Source organism: Dermacentor silvarum, chromosome 10, assembly GCF_013339745.2.
Source record: "Dermacentor silvarum isolate Dsil-2018 chromosome 10, BIME_Dsil_1.4, whole genome shotgun sequence".
Classification (NCBI taxonomy): Eukaryota; Metazoa; Arthropoda; class Arachnida; order Ixodida; family Ixodidae; genus Dermacentor; species Dermacentor silvarum.
In genome coordinates, this window is record NC_051163.1 from 27,689,317 (window position 1) to 27,706,987 (window position 17,671).

Below are 17,671 nucleotides of genomic sequence, written 5' to 3' on the forward strand. Positions count from 1 at the left end.
TGTACGTGCCGACGTCTCAGCCACGCTACCGTAGCCTACCGTAGCCACGCGTAGAAAATGGCAGTGAACCCTTCTTTCTCCTTTATGCTTTCTCTACTTTCTAGCCACGTGTTGACCTTGCACGCTGCGGCTACGGCGAAGCGGGAAGCAGCGGCGCTGTCCCAGGCCGCCCAACGAAACTGCCCATGCCAGCAAACGCCCCCTTCCGGATAACGGCAGAAAACGAAACTTCGGGGAGCTGGCGCCGGGCCGGCCGGCGGGCGCGCACGGTGACAGTCGAAAGTGAGGGAGCTACGAGGGAGGGCGAGGGGAGCCACCGAAGCGGCGGAGTTGCCGAGGCGAAATCCGCTTCCCTGTCGCCCTCCTCCCTCACATTCCACGGTCTCCGCGTGCGCCCTTCGCCGTGCCGGCGCCGCCCGCTCCCTGAAGTTTCGTTTACTGCCGCTATCGTGAAGCGCGCGTTGGCAGTTTCGTGGCCCTCGCTCGCTATGCGCGCCGTCATATTTCACGACTCGCACTCAAGATTCTGGTTTCAGCCTCACTGGCTGTTCGTTGGCACCACGTGCCCTTCTCCTCCACTTTGTCTCTCTTTCTTCCTCGAGCACTCCTTGGGGCGCCCGTTTGAGGGGAGCGTTCGCCGTCTCCGTTGACTTCCGCATTCCCAGGCAGCCGCACTGTAATAGGTATTTCGTTTCCCGCAACTGCACTATAAGCGATACGTGTATACACGGAGTGCTATGGGAAAATTAACGGGAGTCTGAAAAGACCGCACTATATCCGGTCCTGCACTATAAGCATACGTTATAAGTGGTCTATACTGTAGTCTGCTAGAATAAGGGCCGAAATGCATATTGATTAAAAGATCCCGGAAACCAAACATTCTCGGCCAATACGCTAACTCTCAGGGGGTCACGTGTTGGGCTGGCTTTTCGAATGAAAAAGGAAGGGACTGCTTTCACGGAGAGTTGGCTTGCCAAGGCTGGCTGCGTGACACAATGTTCCCTCCTAGTTCATTTCCTTCCTCCATGGTCTGGAGTCAGTCAGAGAGGGTGCAGGCGCCAGGAATCATAATTGAGGACAGGTGTTATTCTGGAGGCTGTCATATTCGCCACCTTGCCTTCTCTGGCTTACAGGGCTGCTACGGCATCTCGGATTGGCTTAAAACGCCAACATTGTAGAATGTGGCAGTGTTCAACAGTTTCCAGGGGAACAGCACCCCTGGAAACTGTTGTAGATTTTTTTTTCTCCCCCAATCATGGAGTCTCCCCCATACCCTGTCAGCGCTCCGTGACCAGGGCTTATTTCGCATGATCCTTCCTTTGATTTCTTTTTATAACTAGGCTTCATAATTGTCCCGTGACGCTTCCTCCTAGTCATTTTTCTTCCTCCTGGAAGAACGGAGAACACCTGATAGGACCAACGACACGGCGCATGCGCTATACCCTTACCCAGCTCTATGCTTTTTTTTTTTTTTTAGTATAGAAGGCGGCTAGCCCATGCATGTTAACATTGTGTACAATATACTTCTAAAGCTTCCTACATTTTTTTTTCACCAGCAACGCGAACATGAATATTTCATATGTCCTGCTCATGCGTATGTTCCCGTGGCACTCTGCGGAAGCGAACGCAGGACTGCTGTTCGTAATATGTTACCTGCAGCAACTAGCACAAAGTGCAAACAAACGCAGTCTCAACCAGCGTAGTCTCAGCGTGCTACAAAATACCTTTGCAGACGGGCAGAAGCTCTGTCAGTCGGTATTTCTTACTGGCCGTGCTGCTTTGACGCACCGTCTACTATTACGCTTGTGCTTCGACTGCTGAGCACATATATACACGAAGAACTGTGCCTATTCAGACGAGGAAGGAGCACGAAACTAGTGCGCCGGAACGGAACGAAAACAAAAACGAAACAAAACGATATTTTTGACTGGAACGAAAACGGAACTGAAACGTTATTTATTATTTTGTTTCGGAGTGAAACCGAAATAATTTTGATCAGTTTTCGATTCCAGGGGAAAGTCAGCAATCCGAATCAACCGACATCAGACAATGTATATCTCAGTGGTCCGCATAAGCGCTTATCTCAGGCAGGCATAGTGTGAGTGATAGCCAGTCGAGCGCTCTACTAATCTAAGCCTGTCATTCGGTGCACTAATAGATCGGCATCATAGCAAAACCCATGTCTTATTGCGCGATAAGAGCTTATCGTTTCGTTGTCTACGGGTACAACGCTTTGTTACCAAAGTTTTATCCTTCGTTTGAGTTCGTTTTATCGGAACAGCGGTCTCAAATTACGGCGAGTACACTCGTTGACGTGCTACTTCTGAAATCACGATGCAAGACACTGAGCATGATCTCAGAATTCACTTACTGAGAAAAATTATTACCATGTTTTTATCGTTACTTTGCTTTGAAAATTTTTGCATGCGAACCAAAACCGTTATGAACCGTTACGGATAATTTCTTTTTTCGTTCTGGATCAGAACCAGAATGGAACGTTTTTCAGCGGAACGAAACTAGAAACCAGAACGAAAAACATTTCGTTCTGAGCGCGCACTGCCACTATACAGCGACGGCACTTGAGGTTCCTGGAATCGTGCTCTGCCAACACCTTTTGCACATGCAGTGAAGACCGCCCGCTGGAGGAAAGCATTCCTCGGAGTAGCATCATCGCCGCGTCTATTTCTACGCTGCTGCTAAGAGCACGATAACCGCGCTAAATATATACGTTCCATAGTTTCCCACTGGTTCATTAACCACGTAGAAGAAAGAAAAACACAGTTAACGCGCAGCGTAGAATGGATATAGCACGCTGCGACGCCAGGTAGCGCGCATTTTATTTAAGTGCGCATTCATTTCACAGCATTAGCATTCATCAGTTCACTCGATGAGTCTGAAGTTCAATGTTTGCGAGTTTTGAGCAATGGGTGAGGAGGTAGGCTGCTGGCGCGGGAAGTGGAAAAGAAGTCACGTGAGGGTGGAGTCTGTTGCAGAGAGGGGACACAGCGGAGCGGATTGGTTGGAGAGGGGACAATGCAGTCGGCGGAAGAATCATATGAAGGCACCAACGAAAACGCGTTGCAGTCTTTTAAGTGTATATATAGCATTAACACCTGTGAGCTTTTCTTTTGAGCTTGTCTCATTATGCATAAGCACACCTGTCTCACGCATTGCTGTCCCACGCTGTTCCGCAGGAACAGGAGGTGGTGCTCGCCTGCAGCCTCCAGGAAGGTCGGCCCACGCTGCTAGAGATCGACATGGGCTCCACCTTTTCCTTCATGCCGGAGCGCGACTCACGCAAGATGGGCAAGTCGAGCCAACTGTACAACCGCATGCTGCGTCACTGCCTTGAGGAGGCCGACAGGTGGCGCAGCGAGATCAAGGTGGCGCATCACGTGGTGCCAAAGCACCAGCTGCAGGCGCAGGGCCGCGCGACGGCCCTCAAGAAATCCCTCTCTTCGGCTAGCAAGAAGTCGGCCTGCTCGTTTGCCGACCTGCCTTCTTCATCCGGCGTTCCCACGCTCAAGTCCCAGATGTCCACGTCGTCCAAGAAGTCCTCCGACGTCCTCGACGTCGAGCAACCCGTTCAAGAGGCTTTGGTCCCTGCACAGGTCGTCCTCCTCAAAGAAAGCCAGCGCGGCAGCCAAGTTTGCCTCCGGTGACGGCTCCGAGACGGCCGACGAGTTCGAGAAGCTCGGGGTGTTCCGGACGGTTGGACCGAACGCTTCCACAAGGCTGTTCGCGTCCACGACGGACCACATATACGAGTCCATACCGAGACCCCGCGCCAGTAGGACTCCCCGGTACCTGATGGCCAGGGACGTGCTTCCCATCAAGGCTGCCAAGGATTTCGAACCAGTGGGCGACGACGGCTATGGAACGTCCCACATGGACAGTGACTCCGTCTACGACTCGATTTCATAGCCTCCCTCCACTGTTGTAACTGCAGGCCTTTCCTTTATTTGTTGGTGCTTGCTCGCTTGGACAACGCGTGACACACCACGTGGTCTTAAGACGGAACTCTGGTGGCATATGAGTCGGAATGGTGCTCTGGAACCACGAGTGCCTGTTCGTGAAAACCAAGCGGTAGTGCTGTACACGGCTGCCTTCAGCAGTTTACGCTAGCTGTAGAGTGGGTTAGAAAAGACGCCCGCACACAGGTGTGTTGGTACAACTCCCTTGCCCAGTTTCCGTGTCATCAAAGAAGTGGCGTGCGATACATGGTGGTTCAAGGCGCTCTCCAAACGCATACGACACACAAGCAAGTCGATACTGGAGAAGAGCGCAAAGGCTGTATGGCCATCATCATGACTGGGAGGTTAGAGCATGCCACATGGACAATCTGTGAATAGGACAGGGCACTGCAAGAGCTGGGCAGCTTGGCACGTGCACAAAAGGATTCTTCAAGCACCAGTGACACAGACTGTAAAAGGATATCGTGAAGTGCCGAAAACTAGCGGTGGGCAAAGCTACAGTCGCTTGTCCCAAGTTCTTAGAGCTGTTTCATCCAGTGCATGAAGATTGAAGCCTACAGATACTAAGGGCACTTCACACAATGTGCATTGTGACATTTGGGACCACACAATTCTTATACTAGGAGTATGTTCGTGCAGTTGCGGATCTTTTTCTGATGACATGCGAGAATAAGGGTGTTGCACGCAACAGAAAATGTGCCTTAGTGTAGCCACCAAGACTGCTGTGGGCAGCACCATTAGAATTCAAATCTTGTGCTTACAGTGAAGATTTCTTTTGGAGCTAGGCATTTTACTATAAGGCACTCATATTTTATAGAAATTTCAGACATATTTGCTCACTACTTTACAATATTGGTAACAAAGGGATTCACCAAGAGTATAACTTAGGAGAACTAGTGCCGCATGCTTACGCTTAACCAACATGAAGGAAACAAAGACTTAAAAAACAAACGCTGTCTCATCCTTTGCTTCTAGCGTCACTTGCACCATGGCTGAATGAACTTAAGAGCTGCCACCTGACTTAAGTACTTCAACTAACTCTCAATTTTCTATCACTTCTGGCTTATAAAGAGTCTGCTGATGGCAAGATTGATTTGTGATTTGACAAGTTTATGCTACCTGCAGCTTAGGTGAACATTTCTACACAAAGGTGCCCATTAACACAAGATCACGGCAAACAAACTGCACTGATGCCAACCCCATTCAATGTCATTTTGGAACATTGCTTGTACTTAGGACATAATATATTTTGCAATGCTCAGAAGAAAAATTGTGCTTCAGTACTTCAACATTTAAGTCCATACCATTCCGCTATGCACTCAATGCAGCAGTTTGAGCGAATGAAGCAAAATTTCCACATAATTAAACTCCTATTTCTACACCTGTCGGCGGCAATATATTTGCATTATGCAGTTAATACTCAAAGCTATACAGATTTTCGATATAGTAGATTTTTTTTAGTTAAATTCCTGGAAAATCAAGGCTGGTATCCTAAGAGCATGTGAGAACTCAACAAACCAAGCATTAAAACAATAAATACATCTATGCTAGCAGATTCACGATTCTGTTGGCGTTCCTCTTTGGAAAAGGTGAATTATTCACGAAGACAAACTTAAGTTCTTGTGTTCTGAGACCGAGCTGTTTTGTTGTATCAGTGACATCGTTGCGATGTCCCGAATTACATGGCATTTCCACGCATATCAGTTTTTGTGTAGATTAAGTTCACACAAATTCACAGGTTCATTCACCATCTCGGCAATGCAGTGCAGTTTTTTTCTTTTGTATGCAAGCACTTGACTAGCACTGATCAGATGTGTACTGATGGTGTAACTTCTGTGTAATGTCGCCACCTGTCCCCCCCCCCCCTTTTCTTTTTCCCGCCATCTTTTCTGGCTTAGAGAGCATCTGCTGATGACAAGATTGATTTGAGCTTCTATAAGTTTATTTTACTGCTGCTTAGGTTATTTCTATTGATGTTCCTTCAAGGGCACAGAGCTAGTTCCAACCACTGGCACTATGTACACTAGAAGTGTGGATGCTACGATGGCTAATGAAGTTTAGTAGAATGAAAAAGTGAGGTGAATCTCAACACAAGTTGCTGTAATAAACCTGACAACATATTAACGATAATTGCAGCAGCGATGCTGCTTGCAATCAACCAGCAGTAATGTTTGATATTACTAGCTCTGCATTCGAGCCACGCAATATACCCAACTAATTCAGGTATACTGCAGCACTAATGGCTAAATAACTGAAAGATAACAAGACAACAGTGCTAATTGGCTCAGCAGCTACCATGACCATCTTGTGCATGTAGAATTAACTTGCTACATTTGAGCTCACAAGTTGAGGATATACCATAAAATTAAGGCATACTCAAATCTTGCAGCAACCCTTGCAAATGTCCGCAGCTAACTGCAAGCATGCATGAGGTCACAGGGCACATATTCATTATACCTTTAATTTTCTTTCTGCATTTAGACACTGAACATTTGATTGCCAGTGCACCAACTATAATGCAAAATGGATACTCACTTCGCATACAATGAATCTGCTTGCTTTTCTATTAACTCCACAGAACTGAATGTGCCCACTTATTCACAGGATAATGTACAGTTGCATTAACAGCCATGTACAAAGATGCTTGTTTTAAGCAGCCATCAGCCCATCTTCATGCCTGTAGCCCAACGTAGCCCACTCCATCAACAGGGAAATGCATCTTTAAATGAAAATCTTGCAATTGTGAGATGAGGAGCATGTTTTACAGTGCACCGTGGTTTCGTGGTGTGCGAGGCATGTGTTCTAGTACGATCATGTGACCTGATGACGAGCTCAGCAGACTGCGACCACCAACTGCGAATAATGACATTAGACACGTCTACTTGTGCCAAGAAAACTTTCAGACGTTTGCCTGAGTCCCTAACATACACAATTGGCAGTGGCAAAAAATGGTACAATCATGAAACATTAGACAATTGTACAGGCTTCCGAAGTGTACAGCCGTAGTAGGAGCATAGTCCAGAGCAATTTTCCTATGAAACAAGAACACTTTGCCCATCAGGCTCCCACATCCACGAAGTATTCTTCCTTTGCCTGTTTTAAGCGCATATAACCACTGCTGCATTCCTAGGCAACCGAGGCTTGCAAAAGCATGTGCTCAGCAAATCCACATGTTGCAACTCAGTTCCTGCTTTTCCACCAATGACATTATTGTATGTCACCTGTCTGCTCAAAACAGAAATTGTGAAACTTCCATGCCAAGCAGAGCTATAGTACTTGCAGGAAGAAGTAATGCAAGCACAAGTTGTGAAAGTGCTCGCTTCCATACCGAGCTACTTGCAAAAGTTATTTCCTGAAAAGGACTATATTTAATACCTGACCATTACCAGATCACTATTCTTCAGCACAAGGCAAGCTGCTTAGGAGAAATCTTGTCACGCTAACAGAAAGCAAGTAAAACATTGCAAAAGTTCTAGACAGCAACTTGTTTTCAATGAAGATGCCGCTGTGATGAAGTGTCCTAACAAATTTCATTTTGCTACTGCAGAAAAATGCCATTTACACTTGTCTGTTGAATAAAATGGGTAACAAATGATTTTACGGTGGTCTCTCGCATAGGTCAGCAAACTCACTCAGACCGACCTGCTAGTCGAGTCTGTATGAGCTCGAGTGGGTCCTAGGCACTAGAGTCTGAGTGAAGCCTGGACGAGTAGAATTTTGGCTGAGTCAGAATGTGTCCCGAGCAAGAAACAAAATATTTTGAGCAAGTCTGAATTAGCGTTTTTATTTTGCCAACTTATGGTCTCCTTGTGCATAAAAACACCATTCTTCATGGAATAATAAAAGCCTAATATACTGACAAAAAAAAAAAACTTTTTAAAGTTTGAACTATGTATGACCCTCCTATGTTTTCTAAAGAAATGCACACCATGACAAATTTAATTGTAAATGTCATTAGATGCAAAGGAAAACTGGTGAACATAAACAAGTATTATGTTATTATTATAAGCAAGTAGTACGTAAGCAAGTATTACCCCACTACAACAGCTTGCCGGTTTCTTACCAACTGTGAGGTACAATGGAAGGTTGCCAGGGTCTGTAAACAATGGTCTATAGTCTCTTATAAGAGTGTGGGAGAAGCTCCTCCCAAAAGAGCATGATGCACCTGCAATTTGTACCTCTGCACTTGACTAGAAATAGTTCTCTTATAAATGCCACCTGCATGAAAAGGGGGAGCCCATGGTCATGCACCCAGTACTTGTTAACTGCCGTAATATCTCCCAACTGTGGGCACGAAGAACAGCTCACCATTTTGAAAAGTGGATAGCAACATCCCCCCCCCCCCCTTTAACTGAGGGTGAGCGCCACTGTAGAGATGTGCCAGGAAAGGCAAAATGAACCGAGTGATCTCTTCACAGACCCTGCACTCACACCCGACACACAAAAAGCTCCCCGAGCAGAGCAAAGGGTTTCTCGGAAAGGATAAGGCAGGAATGTGATACAAAGGATTAGAAAAGAGACGGGGACTGCCGTAATACGAAGCGATTCAATTCGCTGGCACATGTTTACATGTTCCCGTTGAGGGACACTTGGTGCTCATTCTTGACCCGTCGCCAACTATAGGTAGGAGCATGACATCATGGACCCAACCTTTGCAAGTGACCGTTCCGTGATGCCTCCACCTTTTCTCTTTCCTGTACCTCCAAAAGTCAGCCAAGCATGTGACTTCAAAGTCTTGGCTGCGCTTGGCCAACTCGGCCCAGTGCATGTGGGTCACATTAGGGTTAAATTGATGCAAGCTTGCTCGGGTGCTTTGCCAACTGCTCTGTGCACATCTGCTGCCAATCTGCCTCTGCAGCTTCCGATTGTTTATTGTAACAAATACATTTATCGTCTTCACTGCAATGCCCAAGTGCAGCAACAGCACAATGCTGCCGGACCTGTTGACTTCTTGGAAGAGCACACGTTGAGCACAATGGTGGGTGACACTAAAGCCAATGGCGACATGATCACGCACTGGACTGGCTTTTTTCGCCATCTATTTTACCATGCTGCGCTCAGTCCTTTCTTTCCTTCCCCCCATGCACAGCTCAGCCTTCTGCAATCAGACAAGCACTGCTACTACTGTACAAAGTACGTCAGAGGTCTTTATTTTCCGTCATGATGGCGGCATATGGACCCAGCTTAAGAGTCGGCGATGGTGACCTCAACTTCGACACCAGGCTCGATGCTGATGGATGTCTGTGCAAATTGGGTTAAAGAATGCCAGACAGCATTGCAATGAAACACATCATAAGTCATAGTTCACTCCTCTCATAAACTGCAACGCTATGTGTTGAGAATTAAAACTGAACATGTTGCAACAAATGAGACCCAAGTTTCAAGCAATGTTAGTTAACCGAAATCTGAACGAGTGTTTTCACATTCACGTGATGTAGCCAAGGTTGTGTAGCAAATACTCGAATCAAAGGTCGCGTTTCTCATAAACCTCTTAGCAGGGACACTTCAGGTGTGCATTAGAGAGTACTAATTGAATGAGAAAACATCTTACTAGACATAGTGGCCTTCATGATTTTACCTTCTAACACTGTGTTGAATGAACTAGACTTCCCATGACAGCCAGCTATACCAACTTGTCTGCCTCATGCCTTTGCCAGACGGTCCTGCACCTGACACAAGAACAACAGATGTATATCATTTAGCTTAGCTATGTTCCAAAAGTAATCTCTTGTATCAACAAAATGATGTGTGGATGTTCTCGCACCCTCAATAACAATGGCCGCACGTCGGCTTAGCTAACACAGTTGACAGCACAGCAGGGGGTGGGGGGCAATAAGATCCCACACGGTAATAGTTTACATTATCCCAGCTAAGCTTTATAACTGGTTGTCACAATGATCTTTGTCTACATCATGTACTTTAGCTGCAATTTCAGCAAAGAAACAATGACATATGGTCATAAAAGAATTTTCGAACCTGGTATACATGCAACGTACCTGCACGTGATAACCTGGAAGCAAGAACTATGATACCACACTCTCGTGTTGCATACGGCCCAATTCTTACAGTGCACCCCACTTGCTGAGAGTGCTGGGAGATGCTCTTCACTTTAAAGGTGAAAGCATGACCAAAATCTGAAGTTCAGGTGACACGGCTGCAGCAACTTTCGTTGTTTTTTGCGGCATCCACACGCCTTGCTTACTGCCATGTTTACAACAGAAGTACTGACATGTTGCCACTTCCAGCCTTCAAATGCTCTGGTGGGTGGCAGAATGATTTGCTCAAGCAACCTTTCTCTAGTTCTGACATAGAGACCATCCAGCACACAAAGGGATGTGGCGGCATGCCGCGTGAGTGCCCCCGATGGCCAGAGCATGCATTGCGTGCTACTGTGCATTGCCCTAACTGAGAAACCATGCATTCTCCCGTGCGCACTTGCAATTGACAGGTCACCACACTAATAAGAATCAATGTATTGTACTTTTAGGACAAAAAAGCTTGCAAGGGGAGATTTGTTTACAGCACGCACAATGCTTTTGCTTGCCGCTGTTTGCTACAGCCAGCACGCCAGTCACTTCCACAGCATGTTGCCACTGTCTCGGTGCACGCTCTCCATCGCGTGGCAGGAGAACAACCAAATGTGCTGCGACATACTCTTGAAATGCCAGTGGTCTCCAGTGAAACACACAACTTAAGCTCGTCGCCGAAAAGGATACGATCTGCTTGACGATCTCCGAGGGCGAGTGCAGGTCAATGACACGCTTGTAGATGCGCATCTGGAAGCGATCCCAGGTCTTGGAACCCTCACCACAGGGCGTCTTGCGGGTGGTGATACGCAAGGTCTTGGTGGGCATTCGCACGGGTCCCTTCACCCGAAGCTCCTTGTCCTTGGCGCCCTTGATCAGGTCAGCACACACTGCACAGGAAAAGCAAGGTCTATCAACCCTGTGGCTGCACCCTCTTGTAACCAACCGGGACAATGGACTGCAAGTCCTAAATATATAAACCATGCCACGCAAGCATTGACACACATCGGTCAGAGCCGTGTCCTAGTGTCGTCTACTGGGCCGTTCCATTGAACCTATTATTCGCACTCATTGTAACCTGTACATCCTGGAAGAGAGACACTACAAAGGCTTGAGTCATCAAATATTCAAAAATAATAAAATGCTGCTACAGCACTCCTATTGTGGTCCCTAGCAATCACACATAAAGCCCGTATAAGCATAGCAATACCACATACAATTCCTCCCAAGCGGAGTTGCATAGAAAATGTTAAGTGCACTTAAATAGCAGGGTGTTTGACAGGCAGAATATTGCAACAAGTTTGCCGAGGGTCCTCCAAGCAAAAAGCCTACACAAACAGCTCAAACGTGCCCAAAGGCCTTCAATCTTGAGTAAACATGCTTCAAGGTTTGGCATGCCAAGCCTGTGCTATTGCCATGCCTGGAACAAGAAAGAATCCCCTGATGCAGTGAAATCATGAGGGAGGCAAAAGAGGGGAGAGAAGGAGTGGGTGCTATGCAGCAGTGACAACTACAGCTTTTAGGAGCGAAGCTCCTTATAGCGGCACCCGTTCCGTCCCCGTCGTAGTAGTAGTAGTGTGTAACCAGTCTGAGAAAAATGAGAAAAAAAATTTCGATGTTGTGTCCGTAGCGCGGAATCGAACCAGGGACCCCTCGCTTCCGAGCGCGCGGCGTTAGCCCACTACACCACGAAGCGCACATAGACACACGCACCACGATGGCAATAAATACCCAACATTAACGAAAGGCCGCGTTTCTAGCGCGTTTGTATTAGCGCGTTATGGCCCGTGTAAGAAGCTGGTGTAAGACGCTGTGGCCTCTCCGCCTTACCTTCAACGCGTTTCGAACGCGCTGCCCAAGGCGGTGGCAAGTCAAGTTCAAGTCGAGGAGCGTTAATGAATACGGGGGGTATACTCTCTCAGCAGTCATGTGATGGCGTCGGCAAACGAGGTGCACGTCCTGGCTTGTGTAAATGGCTGCGTAAGACGCTGTGGCCGCTCCCCCTTACTAGAGAGTACTGCACGTTTCTAACGCGTTTGTGCTAGCGTCGTCTACTGGGCCGTGTTGCTTTTGTGGTTTGTGAGGCATGTGTTCTAGTACGATCATGTGACCTGATGATGAGCTCAGCAGACTGCAACCACCAACTGCGAATAATGACATTAGACACGTCTACTTGTGCCAAGAAAACTTTCAGACGTTTGCCTGAGTCCCTAACATACACAATTGGCAGTGGCAAAAAATGGTACAATCATGAAACATTAGACAATTGTACAGGCTTCCGAAGTGTACAGCCGTAGTAGGAGCATAGTCCAGAGCAATTTTCCTATGAAACAAGAACACTTTCAGATGTATGTTTACATGTTCCGTTGAGGGACACTTGGTGCTCATTCTTGACCAACTATAGGTAGGAGCACGACATCATGGACCCAACCTTTGCAAGTGACCGTTCCGTGATGCCTCCACCTTTTCTCTTTCCTGTACCTCCAAAAGTCAGCCAAGCATGTGACTTCAAAGTCTTGGCTGCGCATAAAACTCACTCAGATCTCCCTTAAGCGGGAGATCCGATGATTCCCTCCAGAGCTTCGCCCACTCATCATCATTCACCCCGTGGATATGCTGTGATTTTTTTTTCAGCTGGAGACTAGCAGCGATGTGATGCACACGGTACAACACATGAATAGTGCTGTCAAACTTGCCGCACTTTCGGCAACTTCGACTCGTATATGAGAGCAAACACGGCGATAACTATGTGCTCTCTTCAGCCAAAGGCCACTTTCAGAGAGGGTAGCAGCTTGGGCACACTGGCATTCAATAAGGACGATTAAAGACACGCGAACCAGACACAGAAAAGCCCGATAATGCAAGTCTTTGAGCAGTTAGCGCTTTTTTAGTAGTATGGAATACCAACGTGCCCAAACTGCCATGTTTCAACGTTACGTGAGAGCACCGACTGGCAGTGCACAGCAATATAGGCAGACACACTCACATAGGTGACCACTATAAGAGATGAGGGTGTAAGCCAGAACTGTGTTTCTTCCGTGTTCCTCGTCTTTAGTCTTGTTTTCTTGGCGTGCTTCAAGGCCAAACTACCACTTTGTCAGCTCTGATTAAGTGCGCCCTTAGCCAAGCAATCGGCGACAGCGTCTTCGATCGTGTGAATTTGCCGATGATAAATGTATTAACTAGCAATGAGAGAAGTAAACCGCACAATCAACAGAAATTCTGCCTGTACCGTGAAAGGGAAATAATTTGCTAAACCGCCAGGCAAAGCGATGGTACAACGTTACCAGCATGCCGGTCTTTGCTCACCCTTCTCCAAGCTGGCCACATTACGACTCGTCAATGTGATCCTGATCCGGTGGACGGGCCAGGCTTGCGAGTCATCGACGGGCTTTGAGTCCTTGTACGCAGACTGCAGGCGCAAAACGAAAAGATCAAGCGATCTACTCAGTACCCTTTGTCAAAAACGATGCAAACAAGGCACGCTTAATCGAGACACCAGTTGCACGTTGCTTGGCACTAGGCCTAGCGCACGCGCGAAAGTACGACTATCGTGCAATTACTGCCAACTAAAATTAAAGAAAGAGGTGATCGGACAAGGGTAGCTTACCATGACGACCTAAAGAAACGCTCCTCTGGCCGACTTAATCAAGTTATTTCACGTCGAAACACTTGAACAGCGGTGAGCCAGGGACTTCGCGTCTACACGCTACACAAACGTGGTAGGAAAGAGAGTCGGCACTAGCGATCGCGCTGCCACCAAACGCGCGCTACGTCAAAAAGGTGCACAGCTAAATACAAATTACTGCTAATAACGTTACTTTTGGATAAAAGTAACATTATATAATATCATTTGTATTACAACTACAACATTTTACGACGAGGCAGGAGATTCGTCTGCTTTTTATTGCGTGTTCGTGCCTCGCGTTTGCCTCAACTTGCGTAACATGACTTTATTATCGTCATCATGCAAAACTATCATTATACATAAGCTAGGCGACACGCATCACTCACTGAATAATGCAAAATAAAGAGCTTTTAAGCGTACTTAACGCACTACAGCAGTTTTACGCGACTGCCACAACGCATCACCTGTGTGCGCTCCCATCGCCGATGACGTAACTTCCTCCTTTCCTAGCATGGCGACGTCTACGCTGTGCCGATCGGTGAGCGCAATTTTTTGCCAAAACTACCCTTTAATGCTCGTGTGACGCACCGTACGGTAGCAGTAAATCGCCAACTGCGACCGGATCTAAGTTTCGCCCAGCTCAGGCAAGTGCGGTAAGCCGCCACACCGTGCCTAGGCGGCTGCGATTGCGTTTGTATGAGCGTCGCTTTCGGTCGTGAGCCGCTGCGTCTACTGGGTGGTTGCGCGACGAAGCCAAGCTGGACAGCTTACTCAGTTCCTCTCAACTTCCCAGCGTTGACGCCGCCTGATTCAGTTTAAAGCGGCAAGTTTTGTCGAGGCCGGTATTTCGGGAAAGTCGTTTGTGTACAATCTTTATGCGGCTGTTCACCGACTTGTGAAACTGGGCAGCTCAGAAAAAAGGGTGCTGCCCAAGGAATTGCCACTCCTCGACGAGCAGCTGCTCTTCAGCCCACCGTGCGGCTTCAAAAGCTTGTCAACTTCCCGACGACACTTTGCACTGATTGGGCGCCGATGTTAAGTCAGCTGCGAAATGATCACGAGTGGCCTGTTTTGCTCGCAACTGTGCGAATAGTGAAACCAGCATTCGACTGCCTTTGTTAGACGGTAACGGATTAAAGAGCGCCTCATGCAACCGTAACAAATACTCAGGTAATATAGGAACGACCGCAGAACGTGGAGTTTTTACATGCGTTGGACAACAACCTCCTCGCAACGCATTACCGGTTTGTGATTGGTGACAAAACGTGACTCACTCCTAGAAGAATGCGGACATTTGTTGTGCAGATTGTCACACTGTTGTGCCTTTGTAATCTCCGTTGACGCAAAGTCGCAGCGTCAACTTGCTTCGCTGTTTAAGTGTATCTTCCACCCCTCGAACCTTTGCCAAGAACGAAGCAAACTTTGATATACCACATTTTGTTCAACATTACTCGGCAAAATTGCACCTGAATGCATCAAAGCCTGCTTCTACAAGCTGTGTACTTTCAAACTGTACTTACTGGTTCGGCTATTCATGGTTGTGTCATAAAAGGTGTGTGAGTAATTACCTGCCAGATTCTACCCCACTCAGTTTGACTTAGGTTACAGCTGCAGTTGTTACGCTTGACATCAGCACTACAAAGGTCACACGAAGTGCTCAAGGCCCTACAGGCAGTGGTTAACTGTATAAAAACATGTCACATCTATTACAAGAAACATGTTTTCATCCATGTGCGTTGTTCAGCATTTGTTAGACCAAGCTACACGGTGGCTGAAACTGACTTCATCTAAAGGAAAACCCAAAACATGCTCATTGTTATAGCTGTGCATGCAGCGCGAGCTTTGTCAGGTTGCATTGTCTGTATGGCAAATTCACAGCTGGCCTTTCCTTGCGGATTCGCTGTGCTTGCCGGATTGTCACTGGCATGTTCTCCATATGCAGCTGTTGACTTCATTTTTTTCTTTTTTTTTTCACGTGATGCTGCATTACTGTGGCTTCGTTGAATCATGTCTGTTTTATTATTTCTTGAAGGGCATTAGAGTGAAGGTTCCGGGACCATCGTGTATTAGAATAGTACAGTTGGCAGAAATAAACACAAAAAAACACTAGAGTAAATGCTTGCAAATGGTAGGAGTCTTAAGAGAAATACCACATTTGATATTTTCCGTGTTTGTTCAGTATCATAAACACCTTGTTCAGTATCATAAGAGGTGTCGGCAACTTCTGTCTTGTATGCATGGCTATTTATTGCTTTGTACTCAATAGAGTGGCGTCGTGGTAGCCGTGTTCTGATGGAGGCAGCATACAAAAATGCTCATGTATCATTCCTTGGGCATACATCAAAGGACCATAGCTGGTTGAAATTAATTCGAAGTTCCCTGCTTCGGCAGCTTCATAGCTGTGCAGTTTCGGAATGTTAAACCCCACAATTTTTGTAAGTCAGTGTTTTGAGAACATTGTTTGTGATAATAGAATAATTATGAAAATTCGAAATAATTGTATGCACATGGTAGCAGCCTGAAAAAAAAAAAAAACACTCTTTGTTCAGGATCATAAGTGGTTAACAAGTTGTCGGCAACTGCTTTTATGTACGGATGGTTGTCTATTGAATCATTTCATAATTTGGAAGTATAGCAGGCACTAACATGAAGGAATTGCAGAAGAATGCATCAAAAGGAGGCGGGGTCGTTTTGCACAAACAAAAAGAGGTGCTTGGGAAAAGTGCGTCTAAAGGTTCATTCATGGCAGTAAACCTAATTTTTCAGTGGTTAAACCCAGAGCTTGCTCCAGTTAAAATGTGCACACCGTGTTGACAATAATTAAGCATGTTGCACATTTTGCGTGCCTGCGTCTGTCTCTCTGACTGTGAATTAAATGCAAGAAATGGAAAATCTATAGCATATTAGAGATGCCAGATATCATTCAATCTAGTACCATTACTTGGATATGAGCTTCTACCTATGCCTGAATATGAGCGTCATACTTTATTCCAACTTTCAGCCAAATGTAATAATGCAGCCCCCAGGCTTCATCTCTACATGCTCTATCACCAACTATTCTACCTTACACACACAACAAAACAACAAAAACCCTACTCTTCGCGTAATGTAGCCATGCGCATTGCACCATCAAATTCTTATTTTATTATTATTAATATATTATTAGGTATTATCATTAGCAGTAGTTGTAGTAGCAGAAAACATTGATTTCATTTCTAAAGGTATTCATATTCTCGAATAACGCAAGTGTGTAACTTTGGCAGGTTAGTACTTGATAAGTCATGTGATCATGGAAAAAAATTCATAAACTGCATTTGGAATATGTGCTTGTGGGGCTATGGTTTTTTAAGGAATATGAGGCATACTGTCGCCATTTGTATTCAGTCGGACCTCACGTTCAAAAAGTTGTATCTAACGTGAAAATACATTCGGTATATCCAATTTATATAAGTGTATACTCATTGCATCCCTGAGAAAGATATTAAATTTACTTAGCGATATCTGTGTTCATAGTACCAAGGTTCGACTGCAGCACATGCAGTTCATTTGCCCTTATCTATTCACTCTCAAAGAAGTGATCTGTGGTAGCAGCTGATAAAAGCAAAACAGGCAGCACGACGATAGATTTACTTCTCTCGATAAATTTTGTTTGCTAAAATAAAAGCAAGACATGTACCCAACAGAGAGTAAGAACCCCCAGAACTTGTCATGTGCAGCGAATATGTAAAAGAACTAGTTAGCATAACCATTTTAACATAGCATGACGTAGGCTTATGGAAAAATGCCAGGTTTTTACTGTGATGCCTGCTAGCAAGGTTTTTTGATGGCGCCATTTGCGTTGTTCAATTCTGTTGGCCTACCTGTCATGCAGTGATGAATTGTACATTGTCGCATTAAATTCTAAGGGCTTAGTACATCTGTGAGGGCTACAGAAAGTGTGTTTGTGTAGCAGAAACCTCATCATGTTTCATTTCTTTTAGTTTTTATTTTTATTTCTTCATACTGTCAACCCCTTGGCAACGTTATTACAGGACTGGTGTTTT

General features: G+C 46.1%; 3 protein-coding genes across 4 annotated transcripts in view; 2 read left to right on the forward strand and 1 right to left on the reverse strand.

Annotated features, from left to right (window-relative positions):
• Positions 1–7,574, forward strand: part of LOC119431077 (uncharacterized) — a 141,047-nt gene extending 133,473 nt beyond the window's left edge. Inside the window, 2 exon segments of the mRNA XM_037698534.2 lie at positions 3,195–3,560; positions 3,562–7,574. Coding sequence (XP_037554462.1) covers positions 3,195–3,560; positions 3,562–3,924 — 729 coding nt within the window. The 3' untranslated portion in view covers positions 3,925–7,574.
• A 1,522-nt stretch (positions 7,575–9,096) lies between these two features.
• On the reverse strand, positions 9,097–13,768 carry LOC119465837 (40S ribosomal protein S20). The gene is made up of 4 exons (XM_037726309.2): positions 13,611–13,768; positions 13,310–13,412; positions 10,691–10,890; positions 9,097–9,215 (listed from the first exon to the last, which is right to left on the reverse strand). The coding sequence occupies exons 1-4, from the start codon at positions 13,611–13,613 to the stop codon at positions 9,159–9,161; spliced, it is 363 nt and encodes a 120-aa protein (XP_037582237.1). The 5' UTR covers positions 13,614–13,768; the 3' UTR covers positions 9,097–9,158.
• Positions 13,769–14,064: 296 nt separating this feature from the next.
• Positions 14,065–17,671, forward strand: part of LOC119465835 (transmembrane 9 superfamily member 4) — a 44,437-nt gene continuing 40,830 nt past the window's right edge. Inside the window, exon 1 of one of the 2 annotated variants that reach the window (XM_037726306.2) lies at positions 14,065–14,166. In XM_037726306.2, coding sequence (XP_037582234.1) covers positions 14,140–14,166 — 27 coding nt within the window. In that variant the 5' untranslated portion in view covers positions 14,065–14,139. Of the gene's footprint in view, positions 14,273–17,671 lie in introns of both variants that reach the window. The other variant, XM_037726307.2, reaches the window with a different exon arrangement.